This window comes from Alexandromys fortis, unplaced genomic scaffold (genome assembly GCF_014885135.2).
Source record: "Alexandromys fortis isolate MF-2015 unplaced genomic scaffold, M_Fortis_MF-2015_v1.1 scaffold_138, whole genome shotgun sequence".
Lineage (NCBI taxonomy): Eukaryota > Metazoa > Chordata > Mammalia > Rodentia > Cricetidae > Alexandromys > Alexandromys fortis.
In genome coordinates this window covers 1,364,891-1,385,594 of record NW_026068034.1, presented here as the reverse complement: position 1 = coordinate 1,385,594, position 20,704 = coordinate 1,364,891, and the positions used below count along the sequence as shown (strand labels likewise).

Sequence of the window (20,704 nt, the reverse complement as noted above, 5' to 3'; positions counted from 1 at the left end):
TGCCTATTCCCGCTTCCTGAGAGCTAGATGGCAAACAAGCAACATCCTTGTCCCGGGGAATGTGCTTCTGACACCTTTCTACGTCTCTGAAGAATGTTCTCGAAAGATACTGTTGATTTACTAGAGTGGTTTATCTTCTCTCTCATCCCTGGGATTTGATCTGCCTCAGTTGGTTTGTTCTGATTCTGTGTTGTGTGGGGGGGGGGCGGGAATATTGACAGATATCAGTGCCAATAAAACCCTTTATGTCTAGTTTTAGGCAACTAAGAGGGATAGAAGGAATACTCCTAGGCCCAGCTGGAGTCTGTTCTATCCATTTTGTGCTTCTTGTTGGTGATGTAGCATCTTTAAAAACACTACTGGGGTTTTCCATTCAAGGCTGTACTTCTGCAGAGTGTCTGCACACACAGTAGCCACACAATTCTTTAAGGCGAACACAGCGCAGAACTAATGGGCAAATATTTAAGAAATACTAACTTAAAATTAGGAATTTGATTCAGGAGCTAACCTAGCAAGCCTGAAATGCGAATTTAATCTCCTGAACCCCCCCACCCCCAAGGTGAAAGGAAAGAACCAACTCGACAGACCTGTCCTCTGTCTTCCACACTAGGCCAGGGCACACACATTGTAACAGTGATAACAACTAAAACTTAAACACTGTAGATGCTTTTAAATCTGCTCATCACTTCTGTATTTAAATCCCAATATGTAATGCCTGTTAATCACTAGGAAGCTTTGCTCAGAATGTGCACTGTTGGGTCATGTTGAGGTATCCTTCCTTCAAGAGAATAGTCGATAAAGTTAGGAGCACATGAACACAAGCCCAAGTGGCATTAACAGTTTTGATTTGGAGGACAACAGTTTTTAAAGTGCTTCCTACCTGCTGTGGTTTAGGAAGTTTATATAATACAGGGGGCATAAATTTATATAAAGGAGCCAGCAACAGCATCACCACAGGGAAGAATTACACAAAGCCAAAGTGCCCCCCCTATTGTTTATCTATATCAATCTGTCTAGTGGTTTGGTTTTTTTAAAAGCAAAATTGATGTGGCTGGGTAGGGTAATAGGTCCACAGTACTGATTATTTTAAAAATCAACTTTTGAGCCCACATAGATGTAGCAGGTGGATTATGTATACAGCAGTGAGGTATGTCATTTGTCAAAAAGAAGACATTTAGGACAGGATTTGAAATAGCAGGACTCCCAAATGGCAAGAGTTGGGATTTGCTTTTGATTTAATTCTGAGTGGTACTGACTAATATAAATATCAAAATAATTATATTGGCCGCAATGAATTTTGTATAAAAGTGGAGATGTGGATCGCTCTGTATGAATTAAATGTCTTTAACTGTAAGCAAGTTCAGACACAGATCTTTATGCACAGATACATGGGTATTGAATTTACTTGGAAATAATTATTAATAAAAGGGGTTATTTTTAAGTGCTTCTTTAAAGACATAAACATAAACAAATTAGATTTAATGAACATTGACATAAGACTGGCTATACTAAGTAGTTAAATTCTGACAAAAAAAAGTGTAAGTAATCTTAAACACTTTTTAAAGTATTAAATTTTTGCAAATGCTGAGAGAAGATTAATATCTTACAGGAACTCACTGTTTTAGAATGTGTGGATGTGCTTAATTCTGACTAAGGACCCAGCAACATTGTGGGAGCACAATGCACTCTGACTAAGGACCGAGCAACATTGTGGGAGCACGGTGCCCTCTGGCTAAGGAGTCCAGTAATGGCAGTGGCAGACCTTGTACATCCACTTTTCCAACTTGTGACTCAGATCAGCTTCCTGCTTTAGCCCTCATATTTTCTTCTTTCTTTTTCTTTTTTTTTAAATTTTTTTTAAATTTATTTATTTACTATACAGAATGTTTATATACAATATTCTGTCTGTGTGTCTGCCTGCAGGCCAGAAGAGGGCACCAGACCTCATTACAGATGGTTGTGAGCCGCCATGTGGTTGCTGGGAATTGAACTCAGGACCTTTGGAAGAGCAGGCAATGCTCTTAACCTCTGAGCCATCTCTCCAGCCCTTCTTCTTTCTTTTTCATTTTGGAAAATGTAGTCATTTTATCCAGGGCAAAATAATTTTACCATACAAAATCCTCCAGTATCTAAAATATTCCCTTTCATTGAGCATGGTGGCACATACCTTTAATCTCAGCACTGGGCAGAGGCAGGTGGGTCTCTGTGAGTTTGAGGTCAGCCTGGTCTACATAGTTCAGAACACCTATGTAGCTATGTAAAGAGACCCTATCTTAGAAAATAAATAATGCAAACAAAATATTGTCCTTTCTATTTTTCCTGACAAAAAAAAATTCTCTTACTTTTTAAAAAAAATAGTTTCATGTTTCTGTGGAGAAGGGCACCACTGAGCCACTCTTGCCTCTGTGGGTCAGGTGGTATTGCTGCTGCTGCAGGGAGAAGATGGCTGGACGTGAGCATGGCTCAGCACCTGCCCTGCCTGGGGACTGTCATTTGGAAAATGGATCTGCTGGGACTGCGAAGGGCCCATGAGGCACAACAGTCGGGTCTTCCACGGGATGGATAAGGAGTGGGGAGGCCAGTGTGGACTACGGATCCATTGTCGTAGGGCAGGTGCAGCTGAGGCAGGGACGAGCCCTGCTATGAAGGCCCTAACTGAGCCAGGCGGGGTGAGCACATGGCAAGCGGCCAGACCCCAGGTTCCTCCTAGTGCGGGGCTTCTCAACTCTCCTAATGCTGTGACCTTCATACTGTTCTTCACGCTGTGGTGACCCCAAACCATAAAATTAATTTTGTTGTTAGTTCTTAACTGTAATTTTGCTACTGTTATGAATCATAATGTAAACATCTGATATTTCCGGTGATGTTAGGAGACCCCCATGAAAGGGTCATGCAGTATGTCTGGGGTCGTGACCCAGAGTTTGAGAACCACTGTCCTAGCAGGAATATTCAGACAATGAGGCCGGGAATTGGGGACAAACACTAGGAAGTGAAGGAAACAGGAAGCAGAGAGCAGGGTTCCCAAGGGTGGAGCCCAGTGTGTCATGGCAGAGCTTGCGATGTGTGCCACCTCCGCTGTCACACACTCCAGATCTTGGCCTTTGGTTTACAATTATTTTGGGGCCACCAAGGAGCTGCCTCTCCAGGTGTGTTGTCCAGAGGAAGGGCAGACGTCAGTGTCTAAATGCTCCTCAGAGGCGGGAACCATTCCAGACACTCCTGACTGTGCTGCCAGGTGAGAGGAAGGAGAGGCAAGGCTGGGGTTTCTATCCCAGTATTTATTTAACCGTAGGGTGTTTGGGGTTAACCCTTTTCCTTTCCCTGGATCCAGTCTTTCCAGTAGGGAAGGAGGCTTTTCTAGGACTTGAGCGTGGGAACACAGCTCTGTGATGCAGGGACCCTGAAGAGGAAACACAGGTCTAGGGACATCACATCTTCGTGCTCAGCGGTGCCATCTCAGAACAGAAGACTAAAGAGCCTGCAACTGGGTACCAACAGAGAAGGAAGTTTCTATGTGTGCTACGTACAAGCCAGAGCGTTAAAACCAGGTGTTCTCTCTTCCTGTTCTGTGGATGGAGACACACACTCAGAGGAAAGGTACACATCCAGGATGCCATGACTGGGGGTGGAACGGGGAGGAGGGAGGGGAGTGATCAGGTGCTGCTGACACAGTCTGTCCTCCCAGGGTCAGTATCTGCTTCCTCATCGGTGACAGCAGAAAGGAACAGGGCCCGCATGGCTGTTGGGAGGGGATGCTCAGGGACTCACATTGGCTTCTCCTCTCTGCAGCACTACATTCCAGCTAGAAATGAGCAGCCTTTGCAAAGCACCACACATATTCTGGACGTTAACTCTTAACATAGAGAACGCTGCTCTGAAATGGGCTTAAAACTACCCTTCGAGAGACACGGGCGCTTCCACTAACTTCTTCCTGGAAAACGGCAATAGTTTGTTTCTTTTCATGGTCAGAGGCTCACAAGAATGGAACACATCCCAAGGAGAGAAAGAAAGACTTCACAAATCATCTCTGTAACGTGCATATTAATAAATGCACACGTTCACTGCAGCAGCAGTGCAACCGTCCGCAGTGGAGATGTGTTTAGTAACTGCACTGCTTGCAAGACTGCTGTGGGGCAGCCTCGCCCCTGCACTGGCATTAGTAGCGCTGTGGGGCAGACTCATCCCTGCACTGGCATTAGTAGCGCTGTGGGGCAGACTCATCCCTGCACTGGCATTAGTAGCACTGTGGGGCAGCCTCACCCCTGCACTGGCATTAGTAGCGCTGTGGGGCAGCCTCACCCCTGCACTGGCATTAGTAGCACTGTGGGGCAGCCTCACCCCTGCACTGGCATTAGTAGCGCTGTGGGGCAGCCTCACCCCTGCACTGGCATTAGTAGCACTGTCGGGTACAGCATCCTTGCCCCTGCGCTGGCATCAGGAGGGTTGTGGGAACCCTCGTCTCTGCTCTGACGTTAGGAGTACAGACAGCATCAGTCTGGAATATGAAAAAATAAACCACTGGGCGTTTGTGCCTTTTCTTCATCCCACTCTCCATGAAGGGGAAGCTAAGCTCAATGCCAGGATCCTACAGCTCCAGTGACATTAAAGAACTGATGATCAGAATTGTGCTCTGACTCCACGTGCACACTGCGGCACACTTGTTCTCCTCCCCCGTAAACAAAGTGAAATGAAGTGAGTCTGGGCATGGCGGCCCAGGGCTCTAATGCCAGCCTTCTCTTTCTACAGTGCTGCTTTGGGAAGAGGCGATGTTACAGTAGCACTGGAGCCACTAAGGAAAAGCCACTGCCTCCTGAACGAAAGAGTGGACATGTGCTGTCATCTGCTACCTTAAGGGTTAATCCAGGGGCTGGAGAGATGGTTCCATGACTACGTATGCTGGATGCTCATCCAGAGCAGGTTCAATTCCATTCTCCACACTGCATCTCACACTATCTGTAACTCTAGTTCCAGAGGATGCAATAGCCTCTTCTGACCTCCGCACAGTCAGATACCCAGACACGCATGAAGGCAAAACACCTCTCCACAAACTATTACTAAAAATAAAACACTTTTCTTAAAAAAAAAGAGTTAATCCATTTGTACCTGTCAATCTCCTGTCCAAGGGACCATCCCTCAGGATGGTGGATTTACAGAAGAGATAAGAGGCTTATCTTATCTTATTTAGCCCTTTAATGAGCCATACCTTTCCTTCCCAGAATCCTTGGCCCTGAAAGCAGTCTCTGTGGGAGCCATGAGGTTCCTTGTGTCTGCCCCTCTGTCCCTTTAGGGTGCTGACCAGTGCCTAAGTCCACTTGCTCTGGTGTTCTGGGCTCCCTCACTCTGTCTGTGCAGCCCCAGTCCCACCATGTGTCTGCTTGTCTGCCATGCGGCTGCCCTCCACACCGGGTTAACTCAAATGGCATGTCTGTCTATCTTCCTCGTAAGCATCTAATTAGAAGGCTATAATAATCTTGTCTCTAAACTCAGCCTCTGTGGTCCATGCATTTCAGTCTTTGAATTCTCAGGATGAGCACTGAGAAGCCACTGCTAGAGCTGCTTTTGTGACTATCAGGTTCTCCAGGACCCTAGTGCCCCAGGCTAAGAAAGTCTCTATTGTTCTCAACAACACTACAGATTTTCCACATCAATTATATTTAATCTGTACAATTGAATAAGATTCTTTTTTTTTTCCTCTTTGAGACAGCATCTTGCTGCATAGCCCTGACTGGCCTCTAATTCTCAGTCCTCCCTCTCTCAGGCTCCTGAACACCAGATTACAAGGGCTTCCACCAGGCCTAGTTTGAATTTTTTTTTTTTTTTGAGACAGCTTTCCCTATATAGCCTTGGCTGTCCTGAAACTCACTTTATGAACAGGCTGGTCGCAGCTCAGCATGACCCACCTGCCTCTGCCTCCAGAGTGCTGCCGTTAAAGGCATCCACCACCACTGCCTGGCTAGAATTTTTTTTTTTAAGTAAATAGAATAAGTGGGTTTCTTCCATCCTAGCATCTCAGGGGTTCAGTAAAGACTAAAGGTGCACCCAAAACGTGGAGCACAAGAAGCCTGTAGGAAGCCTGTTTGTGCCAAAACAAACTTACCAAGTTAGGCTAGGCTGCCTGACTATTGTATGCTTCTTTGTTCCTGGATGCCCAGAACCAAAACAATCACACTGAAGCTGTATTCATTACAACACTGCTTGGCTTATTAGCTTATACATATTTCTAGCTCACTCTTATTTCTCAAATCAACTGATTTCTATTATTTTATATTTTACCTCAAGGTTTATGGCCTACCAACAAGGTTCTTGCTAGCAGCTTGTGTCCTTCTCTTCTGGTGGTTTCATGGCATCTCCTTGATTCTGCCTTGTTTCTCCCAGCATTCAATTTAGTTTCCTCACCTAGCTCTGTTCTACCCTGCTATAGGCTGAAAGCAGTTTCTTTATTCATTAACCAATAAAAGCAACACATATAGAGAAGGACTTCCCACATCATTTCCTCTTTTCTGTTTAAATAAAAAGAAAGGTTTTAACTTTGACATAGTAAAATTATATACAGTAAAACAGCTATCAAGCAAGAATTACACTTTAAATATTTATATCTATTTTTATTATAACTAGGAAAATCATATCTATCTAGTCTTTAACTCCATCAAAAACTCCAGAAGGATATAATATTACCTAGGTAAATAGGAAGTTATATTGTAAGCAACTTCCAAAACTCTAGAATTGACAGAGATACCTTGCTGCCTGGACAGTCACCCAAAGTTCCTCTGTAACATTGGGGCATCCATCTTGTGCCTACAGGCCCATAGTATCCATCACACTTTGCCATGAAGCAGGAAGTTTTAAGATCTGTTTTACCTTGTCATGGCAAAGTCTATCTGTTGCTTTCTTTTGTGTTCTGCAGAATGTCTGGCAGACTTTTTCATGAAACAGGAACCCCAAAGGACTGTCTCATCTTTAGGCAAGTTCAGGAGTCATTTCTCTGGGTCCTGCATATCCAGTTCATACAACATAATATCAAGCAGTTCAGGTAAGAACAGTTACTTGTCCAAGTGGCTACTTGTCCAAGTGGCTAACAAACTGCATAAGTAGCCTCTTCAATGTCCATCTTCCTCTTGAAGTAATTGGTGCTGCCAGGAGCAGATGTGTCTCATTGTCATGAAAAGTACTAAGTTCTTAAAACATTATAAATGCCATATTCTGAAGGTCTCTCAAAGACTTGAAAAATATCTATCAATTTTCCTTTTATAATTAATTCAGACACTTTTTCCACATAAATTTTTAATTTTTTACTTTGTTTATGTGGTAAAAAGATCCATTCTAAAATAATATCTTCCATTTCAATTAAGATTCCTATAGGAGAAATTCAGGAAGGCACTATGACTAGAATACAATTAAGATTTGGATTCACTCTATCTACATGTGCCTCCTATACTTTCTCTTCAATGACTGTCAATTCTTTTTACACTTCAGCTGTTAAATCCCTGTAACTTTTTAAGTCCTGGTCACCATCCAAGGTTTTGTTTAAATGAATTATTAAATCAGGTGGTTGTAGACTGGAAATGCCTCCTAACAATCTTTGATAGTCATTAATAGTTTGCAATCGGTATCTCCTATTTTGGGCCTTTTGTGTTCTAATTTTCTGTAAACCTATTTTATAATCTAGGTAATTGACAGAATCTCTTCTCAGTATTTTTTTTAAATTTTTTTAAAATTTATTTCTTATGCATACAATATTCTGTCTGTGTCTGTGTGTATGTCTGCAAGCCACAAGAGGGCACCAGACCTCATTACAGATGGTTGTGAGCCACCATGTGGTTGCCGGGGATTGAACTCAAGACCTTTGGAAGAGCAGGCAATGCTCTTAACCACTGAGCCATCTCTCCAGCCCATCTTCTCAGTATTTTTGCAGAAGCAATTTGTAATCCCCATTTAGGTAAAACTTTCTTTACTTCTTCAAACATCCTTTCTAAACTATCTGCATTTGAGTCAGATAACAAAATGCCATCCATGTTATGGTAAATTATAGATGGGATTACAAACATGCAACAACACACACAGCCTTTCTTCTTTCTTTTTTTGTTTTCTTTTTAAGTGTGCGATTGAGAGATCCAACTCAGTTTTCTGACTTGAAGGCAAGCACTTTAGCACTATGTTTAAAATATCTGATATTGATAAACTTCAACATGGTGGAAAATGGAAGTTGTATCTTGTAAGGTTTTTTAAAATGAGTTACACTGAGAGCGAACTCTTTTGAGGCATGCCAAGGGTTCTTCTTCCCATTATTAAAAACACAAAACAAACAGGCACAGGGGGAGACACATTTTTCCAGCTTGTTGGAAATCTTTAGATTTTGTTTCCTCAATGTCAGGAATGAAGAACACAGAATACTTTAAGAGGACAGCGATAATCTCAGTGCGCAAGACAGCTGTGCTGCCAGAGCACACCTCTGTAACTGACAGCTTCTTGGCCATAGTTCTCTGTACCCTCTTATATGACATTAGCAACACTAACAATTGAATGTGTATCAAGACCCCATCTCCCCTTTTGTTAAAAACCTTAGACAATTCCAGCAAATCAGAAATGAAATTTAACTTTGTGGTATTTGTTCTTTTTAATATACATAGACATATATTCCACGTTTTTAAATAGACACTACTTAGTGCTGATGTGTCTAATCCAAGCCCTTGTGAGGGAGAAACAAAAGTCTGTGAGTTCCAGGACAGTCTAGGCTACATGATGAAACCTTCCAGAAACCCCAATAATTACAACAACAACAACAAAGCGAACACTTTTGGATCCCCTTTCAGTAACCAAGAACTTTTCTTTTTGCTTAATAAATCCTCTCTGTTTTGCTAAATAAAGCAAAACTCCACGGTTAAGCTGTGTTTCCTGTGTTCTGTGCTCAGATGATGTAACCTGTCCTTGCTCTTTCCATTGCTGTCAGCAACACAGCTCTCTTCTAGGGAGGGAAGCCAGGGTTTTCTGCTGAGTCATACCCAGAGCCAAGCATGAGCCCAGATGCTCTGCTGCAGGCTGTGAAGCTGCCCTGCTTATCCCTAGCTGACTGGTGCTGACCCTGGTCATTTCTGTACTGAATGCCCTCAAGTGGTGCAGATGTCCCTGTCTGGCCTGTGTCCCAATGGACAGGGCACACGAATCTTCCTCACACAGTGCTGGTGTCTCCTCAGTCTATACTGAACGAGGCTCCCTTGCAAACAATAACCCAACTAGGTCCACAGTCTCTTGGACAAACAAGACCTTTAAGCAATTAGGGAACAAAGTACTTCTTTCTCAATGTGCCTAACTCTCAGCTATTGGACTGGGTTCCTCTTGGGAGCCCAGACTGATGAAGTTTTAAGACATCTTTTTGGCCCAGGGCTTCTGCAGCATGCCACCTGCACACCTAGGACCCATGTTTTCCCAGCTAAAATGCATCCTCATGGCCTCATGTGCATCTGGAATGGGATATCTGCATTACTTGACTGTGTTCTGGGTCCTGTATAGCCAGGTCCCTGCTGGTGTTAGACACATGTGCCTTTAAGGGCTCTCTTCCCAAGGGCAGACTCAGGAGCTTCCCTGCTCCTCTCCCCTCCCTGCTCAGGAGATTAACTTTTTCTGAGGTGTTGGTTCTGCTCTGGCATCCTTCTGAGAAGCCTCACTGTGCTGACATCCCAGCATCTTCTCCCCTGGACCTTGTCACAGTTCTGAGAGTGTCCAATTCTTTGCTGGCATGAAGACTTCCTCAAAGTAAGATCCTGCCATAGCCTTCGCTCCACCTTGCTCAGAGCCTGCTTCTCTGGCTACAGTGGTTCTGGGGGAAATGGGGCCAGTATAGCTCTCACTGGCCTTCAGGTGAGGGTTGGAGACAAGAGATAGAGAACACCTTCCACAGGGACACTCTGTAGAGACAAATGTCGCTCTCACTTGTTGTAGGGAAGCAACACCTCGGCTCACTCATGTGGGAAGCATGATGTTCAAGCTCTGAGCAGGTCCTGAACTCAGGCAGCTGTGCCCTGTCTAGTGCCCACCATCTGGATGGCACCATAGCTGGGGCTGAAAAGAACACTAGTGCTGACTGAGGCTGGTGGTGAGGAGCAGGGGCAGAAGGGCAGTGTGGTCCCCTAGGGTTTATTTTACAGGACCAGGCACAGCATGGACAAGGAAAAGTCCAGCTATAGGACCTGTTGATGTGGCAGGACATGGGAGCCCAGTGTGTGTGCGTCCCAACACCAGGCTGCTCTGAGCAGTTATGTCAGGACCAGGCTGGCCCTGAGAGGACAGAGATGGCTGCAGTCCTGAGGGAACAGTGCAGGTGACAGGCCTTCCATGGGGGTGAAAACTGTTGAGCATCCACAATCTACTGTGTTCTACAAATTATTAGCCAGAGTTCACAAGGTGAATGGGGTCACCTATCTGATGTCACTTTCCAGCTCTGTGACGCTGGGCTTTCTGATTAACAAATATCCAGGAGCCAACCAGTGAGGTGCCAACTTAGTTCTGCTCACCAGTTGTTAGGCAGACCCACGCTACCTGTACTGCATGCAACCAGAGGCTGATGCCCTTCCAGACACTCTTGGTTGTACAGTAGCAGGTAAGACTGACAGCTCTGTGGGGAGGGCCTCAGCGTGGGACTGAAGTCCTAGAACTGCCTGAGGGCCCAAGGATAAGGGTTTGCAGCAAAGGGTGGTTTTGTTTGTTTTTTTTGCCAACTGTGCCATCTGAACTTTCATAATCCTTCAGTAGGAGGTTTGCAGGAATACAAACCTGAAAACACAGCATGTCTACAATATACAGTCCACGGACAACGAAAAGTAATGGGTGCGTGTGATCCATCTACATCACTGTGCTGTGTTTATGTATACTCAGATGTGCAAAGGGCTTCTAGTAGTGTAAAGAAGGATGTAGTCAGGTGTTGCTGGACAGACCTTCTCCCAATGTTAGTGTCTGTTTCCTCTCTGGTGACAGCAGAAAGAGACACCCTAGAAGCAGGTCCTGGGAGGTTGGGAGGCAGAAGTTCAGGGGACTTACATGGTTTCTCTCCTCTTCAGGCCTCAGGGAATTTGCCCAGGCAGGTATACCTGTCTCTCCTGGATGCCAAGATTTGAGACCCAGAAATCTCCCATGGCTTTTTATCACATCCGCCAGTACCAGAACAGAGACTATAAACGTGTCCTGGATTTGTTCATAAGCGGCATGGAGGAGCACATCCCTGCCACCTTCCGCCACATGCTGACCCTGCCCCGAACCCACCTGCTTTTACTTGGGGTACTGCTTGCTGTGGTCCTGGTGTCTGGCTCTTGGCTGCTAGCTGCTATGAGCATCTTCTTTGTGCTCCTTCTGCTGAAGCTCCTTGCCAGACAGCCGTGGAAGGAGTATGTGGCCAAGTGTTTGCACACAGACATGGCTGACATCACCAAGTCCTACATGAATGCCTGTGGCTCCTTTTGGGTGGCTAAGTCTGGGGGAGAGGTGGTGGGCATCGTGGGCTGTCTACCAGTCAAGGATCCCCCATTGGGGAGGAAGCAGCTGGAGCTCTTTCACCTGTCTGTGTCCTCACAGCATCGAGGTCAGGGGATTGCGAAAGCACTGATCAGAACTGTCCTCCAGTTTGCACGGGACCAGGGCTACAGTGATGTTGTCCTTGAGACCAGCGTCTTGCAGCAAGGTGCTGAGGCCCTCTATGTGAGCATGGGCTTCCGGAGGACAGGACAGTACTTCATGAGCGTATTCTGGAAGTTTGTGGATATTCTTACAATTCAATTAAAGCATCCCCTGCCTTCTGCCTAAGAAGTTTGGCTGAGAATTATGGTCCTGTGCAGGAAGCGTGTCCCCTCCACTCTGCAGGAACCAGTAAACCCTGTCTCGTCAGCGTAGTGAACAATAAAAGCTCCTTGCTGGTGCACACCATATTCTAATGCCTGTGATGTCTGAGTTGGGGGGTTGGGGATTCTAATATACTCTTGGTTTCTGGGGTTCCTATGTTTTATATATCTAGCTCCATATTCCTGAAGCATTATGTACAAGGCGAAAAACAAAGCATACATTTTGATGTTGAGTCTGTGGACTAGAATTTTCAGTAGGGCCAGAGGGGCAGCTCTCCTGAGCCTAAGGACATTTTGCCGATTGAATGTAGTATGGGAAATGAACATGGAAATCTCTCTGTTCCTGTGTCCCAGGAAGTCATGAACTTTGGCCTGTGGTTATTGACCTTCTCAGGTTAGTGGCTGATACTTTGAGCCCATTTTTTTAAAATTCTATGACAGTTTAACACAGTGGCTCCATGAAGATGGAAATGCTCCCTCTACCTCATGTCAGGCACTGCAGGATGTCCCCTGCCCCGCAAGAAGGTTGCCCACCTGCCAGAAACCCACTGGATAAAAGTTCCTGATAGCCAGAAGCATGGGCCTCCCTGGGCCTCTGGGAGGAAGAAACCTCTGGTCTATATGACCACGTGCACATGCAGCCATACCTGAGGGCGGTCACTGTATAGGAGCTGCCTTTGTACCTTGACCCAGGACTTCTCAGGTAGGTTCTTCCCCCCACTCCATTCTGACTAAGGGACCGAGGACAGCATGTTAGCTCCTTTCCACCAAGGTGTCCATCCCTACTGCAGGGACAGGGTACCTGTTGTAGCCACTGCCTTTCAGCCAGTTCTGGACTGCTCAGCCCTGGCTGGGATGCAGGTTGAACCTAGTTTGGTGTTTTGCTGAGAGAAATCCCGAGGCCACCCACCTGGGATTCTTCCCTTCCAGCCCATTCAGCTCACAATTTTAAGGACAATCTCCTGAACCAGTCTCTGAGCCACCTGTGTCCCTCCTTTAAAGGCTGCTGGAGACCCCCCCCCCCTTTAAAGCCCCTAGGGCAGCTTGGACTAGTCCTGGTCTAGAACCAATAAATCTCAGAGCCAAAGCAAACCTTTCACTTTGCAAGTGAATTATCTCAGAAAGTGAATGACCGATGAGAAGCTGACCACCACATTGAGAGGCAGGACTCACACCCAGGTTGCTCTGAAGCCTGCATGTTTGGCTACAGGGCTGAAGGGCATGGGCAGAAGTTTGAAGTCATCAGGATAGAAAAGGAGGGAAGGTTTGGGGAATGCACACAGCTGGGAATAGACCCTGTCCTCAAGCATGTCCTGGGCACAGCACCAGCTCACTCTCCCTCCATCCCCCAATCTCTTCCAGCCCTCCCACCGCATCTCAACACCCCATAGCCAAGTGAAGGCTGGAAAGTAGCCTCTTGCTTCTCTGGCCCTGGCAGACAGAAGGCCAGTCTCTAGGACAGAGGTGGAAGGGCAGGGAAAATGCTGGCCTTGGTACAGAGGGCTGGGAAGGCATCTAGGACAGGCAGCCGTGATGCATCTAAATTTTGTCCCAAAGCGACTGACCCAGGAGGCCATGCTTTGCTCTCCATGGTGTCTGGGCACAGCTGCAGTGAGGCCAGAAAAAGGGAGGAACAAAGCCAGGAGTGGTCTTGAGCCAGCATAGTTCCAGGGTGCTGAGCAGGCACAGATTGGGAAGGGGTGAATTTAGGAGGCTGGCAGCAGGAGGCCATAGAACCTCTGAGCCACTGGGTTCTTCTCAAATGAAGTTGGAGGCTCAGAGTAGGCTGGGTTCTGAGTGGCGGATGGTTTTGTGCCAAAGACACCGCCTCCACATTGGCTCATAGACTTGTTTGTGCTTCTCAAGCCTGGGGAGAAAGAATGCCCACTGGTTCACAGCTCTTCATCCATCTTCCCCCTGCTGGCTTTTCAGCCAAGGGTCAAATACATGTGACCCATGAAACCACTTTCTGTCTTTCTCTTCCCTCGTCCATCCCCCACCCCCGTGTGTGTGTGTGTGTGTGTGTGTGTGTGTGTGTGTGTAGTGTGTATGTAGGCTGCTGTACTTGTGTAGGTGCACACCTACATGGGTACAGAGGTTAGAGGTCAACCTCTGATGTCATTCCCCAGGGGCCATCCACCATCTTGTTGTGAGTTCTCCCTGGGACCTGAAACTCACCTATTAGACCACACTGGATGACCAGACAGCCCTAGGGGTCCTCTTGTCCCTCCTCCTCAGAGCCAGGACACAAGGGCGGGCCAACATATCTGGCATTTTAACTTGGAAGGTGAAGATCCAACGCAGGTCCTAATGCCTGTGTGAAAAGCATTTCTCTGACTGAGCCATATCCCTGGCCCCCACACTGCCTGCCCCCAGCACTACATTCCAGCTAGTAATGAGAAGCTTCTGACACAACAACACAGGTTCTGGACGTTAACTCTTAACGTAGAGAACACTGCTCTGAAATGGGCTTAAAACTACCCTTCGAGAGACACGGGCACTTCCACTAACTTCTTCCTGGAAAACGGCAATAGTTTGTTTCTTTTCATGGTCAGAGGCTCACAAGAATGGAACACATCCCAAGGAGAGAAAGAAAGACTTCACAAATCATCTCTGTAACGTGCGTATTAATAAATGCACACGTTCACTGCAGCAGCAGTGCAACCGTCCGCAGTGGAGATGTGTTTAGTAACTGCACTGCTTGCAAGACTGCTGTGGGGCAGCCTCGTCCCCGCACTGGCATTAGTAGCGCTGTGGGGCAGCCTCACCCCTGCACTGGCATTAGTAGCACTGTGGGGCAGCCTCGCCCCTGCACTGGCATTAGTAGCACTGTGGGGCAGCCTCACCCCTGCACTGGCATTAGTAGCGCTGTGGGGCAGCCTCACCCCTGCACTGGCATTAGTAGCGCTGTCGGGTACAGCATCCTTGCCCCTGCGCTGGCATCAGGAGGGTTGTGGGAACCCTCGTCTCTGCTCTGACGTTAGGAGTACAGACAGCAGCCATCTGGAATATGAAAAAATAAACCACTGGTGTTTGTGCCTTTTCTTCATCCCACTCTCCATAAAGGGGAAGCTAAGCTCAATGCCAGGATCCTACAGCTCCAGTGACATTAAAGAACTGATGATCAGAATTGTGCTCTGACTCCACGTGCACACTGCGGCACACTTGTTCTCCTCCCCCGTAAACAAAGTGAAATGAAGTGAGTCTGGGCATGGCGGCCCAGGGCTCTAATGCCAGCCTTCTCTTTCTACAGTGCTGCTTTGGGAAGAGGCGATGTTACAGTAGCACTGGAGCCACTAAGGAAAAGCCACTGCCTCCTGAACGAAAGAGTGGACATGTGCCGTCATCTGCTACCTTAAGGGTTAATCCAGGGGCTGGAGAGATGCTGGATGCTCATCCAGAGCAGGTTCAATTCCATTCTCCACACGGCATCTCACACTATCTGTAACTCTAGTTCCAGAGGATGCAATAGCCTCTTCTGACCTCCGCACAGTCAGATACCCAGACACGCATGAAGGCAAAACACCTCTCCACAAACTATTACTAAAAATAAAACACTTTTCTTAAAAAAAAAGAGTTAATCCATTTGTACCTGTCAATCTCCTGTCCAAGGGACCATCCCTCAGGATGGTGGATTTACAGAAGAGATAAGAGGCTTATCTTATCTTATTTAGCCCTTTAATGAGCCATACCTTTCCTTCCCAGAATCCTTGGCCCTGAAAGCAGTCTCTGTGGGAGCCATGAGGTTCCTTGTGTCTGCCCCTCTGTCCCTTTAGGGTGCTGACCAGTGCCTAAGTCCACTTGCGCTGGTGTTCTGGGCTCCCTCACTCTGTCTGTGCAGCCCCAGTCCCACCATGTGTCTGCTTGTCTGCCATGCGGCTGCCCTCCACACCGGGTTAACTCAAATGGCATGTCTGTCTATCTTCCTCGTAAGCATCTAATTAGAAGGCTATAATAATCTTGTCTCTAAACTCAGCCTCTGTGGTCCATGCATTTCAGTCTTTGAATTCTCAGGATGAGCACTGAGAAGCCACTGCTAGAGCTGCTTTTGTGACTCTCAGGTTCTCCAGGACCCTAGTCCCCCAGGCTAAGAAAGTCTCTATTGTTCTCACCAACACTTCAGATTTTCCCCACAGCAGTTATGTTTAATCTGTAGGATTGAATAAAATTCTTTTTTTTCCTCTTTGAGACAGCATCTTGCTGCATAGCCCTGACTGGCCTCTAATTCTCAGCCCTCCCTCTCTCAGGCTCCTGAACACCAGATTACAGGGTTCTTCCACCAGGCCTAGTTTGAAATCTTTTATTTAATTTTTATTTATTTATTTATTTATTTATTTATTTATTTATTTATTTATTTATTTATTTTTGAGACAGCTTTCCCTGTATACCCTTGGCTGTCCTGAAACTCTCTTATGAATGGGCTGGTCTGAAGCTCAAGTGACCCACCTGCCTCTGCCTCCAGAGTGCTGACATTAAAGGCATGCACCACCTCCACCTGGCTTGAATTTTTTTTAAGTAAACACAATAAGTGGGTTTCCTCCATCCTAGTATCTTGGGGCTGCAGTAATGACTAAAGGTGCATCCAAAGCATGGAGAAGGTGAAGCCTGCAGAAAAGCTGTTTGTGCCAGAACAAACTTACCAAGTGAGCTGGGCCAGCTGGCCCGTGAGCTGGGTGGTGCCACTGATTCTGCCCCCCTTGAGCTGGGGTTGCAAGCATGCAACGCCACACACAGCCTTTCTTTCTAAGTGTGGGATGGAGAGATCCAACTCAGTTTTCTGACTTGAAGGCAAGCACTTTAGCAGCTGAGTTATATCCCAGTGCTCACTTCAGGTTTTTAAGGCAGTGGACTCTTGCAAAGCGCTCGTGTCCCTTCACATGCAGGTCTGCAGAACATGAGGCTGTGTCTTATTTTGAAACTGGAGCCATCCATGACTGAGGTTGAAACTCTTTTCATATGAACTGTTTTAATTTTTCCTTTAACATATTTGTTAAGCATTTATAATCTATTCTAACTATTTTTTTTACTACTTTTTAGGATATTTATATGAATGCCAGTCTTTTTTTTTTCTTTTTTCCAAGATAGGGTCTTATTATCTTCCAGGTTAGCCTTGAAATCAGAGGCCTGTACCACCACGCCAGGTCTTGGCTGCCAGACTTCTTATGTCATAATGAATTTGAAAATTAAAAGCAAAATGTGGATGTAGCTCCATGGTAGAGGGTTTGCCTACTAGCACAAAGTTCGCGTCCACCCCCAAAACTAGGGAACATACACACACACACACACACACACACACACACACACACACACACACGCACACGCCATTGTATGTAAGACTGCAAGCCAGTTTTCTGTCTCAGAGTTTTTCTTTGTTGGTTTTGTTTTTCTCTCTCTCTCTCTCTCTCTCTCTCTCTCTCTCTCTCTCTCTCTTTTTTAGACGAGTTTCTCTAGCTGTTTGGTTTTTCTGAAGTTCTGGCTCTCCATGATGGCCTCAAATTCACAGAGGTCTGCCTGCCTCTGCCTCCTGAGTGCTGGAGGTCTTAAAGTGCTGCCAAAGGGTTGCTGTCCAGATACACAAAGGACTTCCTTCTTGACCTTCTCAAATCACTGATTCAAGCTGGGCTTTTGATGTCCTTTCTTCATTATCCTAAATAGGAGAGTAACGGCAGCAGCCTAGCATTCCTCTGCTTCCACTTGTCTTCATTGCACACATCACTATACACCTTCCGTGCAAAGAAAACTATAAAGATAAACTCCAAACAAGGGAAATGGAAAACAAGTTATGGCACGTTTAGTCTAGCTGGAAGGCTCAGGGATTACACATCACCTTCCTAAACTACTCTAGATAAAGGGACCATATTTTGTTGTAGTGTTAGGTGTGGAGGGCTACGTTCCAGCCACCCCGGCTCCCGCATGGCTAGCTTTACACCCGAAATAATTACACGGAAACTGTATTCTTTTAAACACTGCTTGGCCCATTAGTTCCAGCCTCTTATTGGCTAGCTCTTACATATTGATCTAACCCATTTCTAACATTCTGTGTAGCACCACGAGCTGGCTTACCAGGGAAGATCTTAACCTGTGTCTGTCTGGAGTGGGAGAATCATGGCGACTCCCTGAATCTGCTTCTTTCTTCCAGCATTCTGTTCTGTCTACTCTGCCTACCTAATTTTCTGTCCCATCAGGCCAAGCAGTTTTCTTTGTTACTTAACCAATGAAACAACAGATAGAAAGATGACCCTCCTCCATCATTTTGTGTTAACTAATTCTTGGAAGTAAACCACTGAGGGCTGTGGGGTCCAGGCATGCTCCCCGAGACTGCTGGAACAGCACAAAGCAGAGTCCCCATAGTGGGGTCTCTAGTAGTGGAAAGGTGTGCTCACTTTATTTAGCTTAATACTTTTCCCATCCTCTCAAAAGCCACAATATAAACCTTTGATAGACTCAAAACCTAATCTCAAATTCCAGCCTCCATCCATGGTATTGATCACTTCCAGAGGAAGGTTTCAACAAGACTGCTCCCCTTGAGATCCACATGCTGCCCTCACAAAATACTTGAAAATGTGGATCACCTTTCAGTATCCAAGAACTTTCTTTTTAGTTTAATAAATCTCTGTTTTTTGAAATAAAGTAAAACTCCATGGTTTAGCTCTGTTTCCGTGTTTTGCACTCAGGTGTTGTAACCTGTCCTTGCTCTTTCCATTGCTGTCAGCAACACAGCTGTTTTCTGGGGAGGGAGGCAGTGCTGGGAGTGAAGCCAGGGTTTTCTGCTGAGTCATACCCAGAGCAAGGAGTGTGCCCAATGCTCTGCTGCAGGCTGTGAAGTGTCCTGCTTATCCCTAGCTGACTGGTGCTGACCCTGGTCATTTCTGCACTGATTGCCCTCAAGTGGTGCAGATGTCCCTGTCTGGCCTGTGTCCTAATGGACAGGGCACACGATCTTCCACATACAGCTAGTGCTGCTGTCTCCTCAGTCTATACTGAACGAGGCTCCCTTGCAAACAATAACCCAACTAGGTCCACAGTCTCTTGGACAAACAAGACCTTTAGCCAATTAGGGAACAAAGTACTTCTCATTGTGCCTAACTCTCAACTATGGGACAGGGTTCCTCTTGGAGCCCACCCAGACTGATTGAATTTTCAAGACATCTTGTTGGCCAGGGGCTTCTGCAGCATGCCACCTGCACACCTGTTTAGCCAGCACCACCCACGTGTCCCCACTACTACACTTGTCACTTTGCTTCCCTGCTGTCATGCATCCTCATGGCCTCACGTGCATCTGGAATGGGATATGTGCACTACATGACTGTGTTCTGGGTCCTGTATAGCCAGGTCTCTGCTGGTGTTAGACACATGTGCCTTTAAGGGCCCTCTTCCCAAGGGGTGTCTCAGGAGCTTCCCTGCTCCTCTCCCCTCCCTGCTCAGAAGATGAACCTTTTCTGAGGTGTTGACTCTGCTCTGGCATCCTTCTGAGAAGCCTCACTGTGCTGACATCCCAGCATCTTCTCCACTGGATCTTGTCACATTCGGAGAGTGTCCCATTCTGCTGGCATGAAAACTTCCTCAAAGTAAGATCCTGCCATAGCCTTCGCTCCACCTTGCTCAGATCTTTGTTGTCAGGCTAAGGTGGTCCTGAAGAAAATGGGGCCAGTACAGCTCTCACTGCCTTCAGGTCAGGGTTGGAGGCAGAGGCAGAGAACACCTTCCACAGGGACACTCTGTAGAGACAGATGTCACTCTCACTTGTTGTAGGGAAGAAACACCTCGGCTCACCCATGCGGAAAGCATGATGTTCAAGCTCTGTGCAGCCCCAAACTCAGGCAGCTGTGCCCTGTCTAGTGCCCATCTGGATGGCACCATAGCTGGGGCTGAAAAAGGATACTAGCACTGCCTGAGGCTGGTGGTGAGGAGCAGGGGCAGAAGGGCAGTGTGGGGACCCCTAGGATTTATTTTACAGGACCAGGCACAGCATGGACAAGGAAAAGTCCAGCTATAGGACCTGTTGATGTGGCAGGACATGGGAGCCCAGTGTGTGTGCGTCCCAACAGCAGGCTGCTCTGAGCAGTTATGTTAGGACCAGACTGGCCTTGAAAGAGGGCAGAGATGGCTGCAGTCCTGAGGGAACAGTGCAGGTGACAGGCCTTCCATGGGGGTGAAAACTGTTGAGCATCCACATTCCACTGTGATCTACAAATTGTTAACCCAAGTCACAGGGTGAATGGGGGTGTCCTCACATTCACTTTCCAGCTCTGTGATCCTGGGCTTTATGATTAACAAATATCAAGTATCCTAACCAGTGAGGTGCCAACTCAGGTCTGCTCACCAGTTGTTAGGCAGACCCAGGCTATCTGTACTGCATGCGACCAGAGGCTGATGCCCTTCCAGACACTCTTGGTTGTGCAGTAGCAGGTAAGACTGGCAGCTCTGTGGAGAGGGTCTCAGCGTGGGACTGCAGCCCTAGAACTGCCTGAGGGCCCAAGGATAAGGGTTTGCAGCAAAGGGTGGTTTTGTTTGTTGATATTTGCCAGCTCTGTAATCTAAAGTTTTACAATCCTTGGGAAGGAGACCTGCCGGAAAACAACTGGAAACACAATGTCTGTAATGCACAGTCTGCAGACAGTGACCTAATGGGTGCATGGGGTCCATCTGCAGCACTGGGCTTGTTTATGTACCCACAGCTGCAGAAGGTTTCTAGTAGGGTGAGAAGGATGGAGTCAGGTGTTGCTGGACAGACCTTCTCCCAGTGTTTGTGTCTGCTTCCTGTCTGGTGACAGCAGAAAGATACACCCTTGAAGAGGGCCTAAATGTGTCTTGGGAGGTTGGGAGGCAGAAGGTCAGGGGACTTACATGGTTTCTCTCCTCTTCAGGACTCAGGGAAA

At 46.7% G+C, this 20,704-nt stretch overlaps 2 protein-coding genes across 13 annotated transcripts in view; both read left to right on the top strand.

Annotated features, from left to right (window-relative positions):
• LOC126515321 (probable N-acetyltransferase CML1) overlaps positions 1-15,925 on the top strand; it is a 62,039-nt gene extending 46,114 nt beyond the window's left edge. For 2 of the 9 annotated variants that reach the window (XM_050164903.1, XM_050164902.1), the window contains exon 2: positions 11,052-11,912. In XM_050164903.1, coding sequence (XP_050020860.1) covers positions 11,095-11,790 — 696 coding nt within the window. In that variant the 5' untranslated portion in view covers positions 11,052-11,094 and the 3' untranslated portion in view covers positions 11,791-11,912. The other 7 variants (XR_007595818.1, XR_007595820.1, XR_007595819.1 and 4 more) reach the window with 7 other exon arrangements.
• LOC126515323 (probable N-acetyltransferase CML1) overlaps positions 1-20,704 on the top strand; it is a 108,053-nt gene that overhangs the window by 57,126 nt on the left and 30,223 nt on the right. Inside the window, exon 1 of one of the 4 annotated variants that reach the window (XM_050164906.1) lies at positions 20,100-20,234. The exons of the other annotated variants lie outside the window; for them this stretch is intronic. The gene's annotated coding sequence lies outside the window, so the exon portion shown is untranslated. Of the gene's footprint in view, positions 1-20,099; positions 20,235-20,704 lie in introns of those variants that run through there. 4 annotated transcript variants of the gene reach the window in all.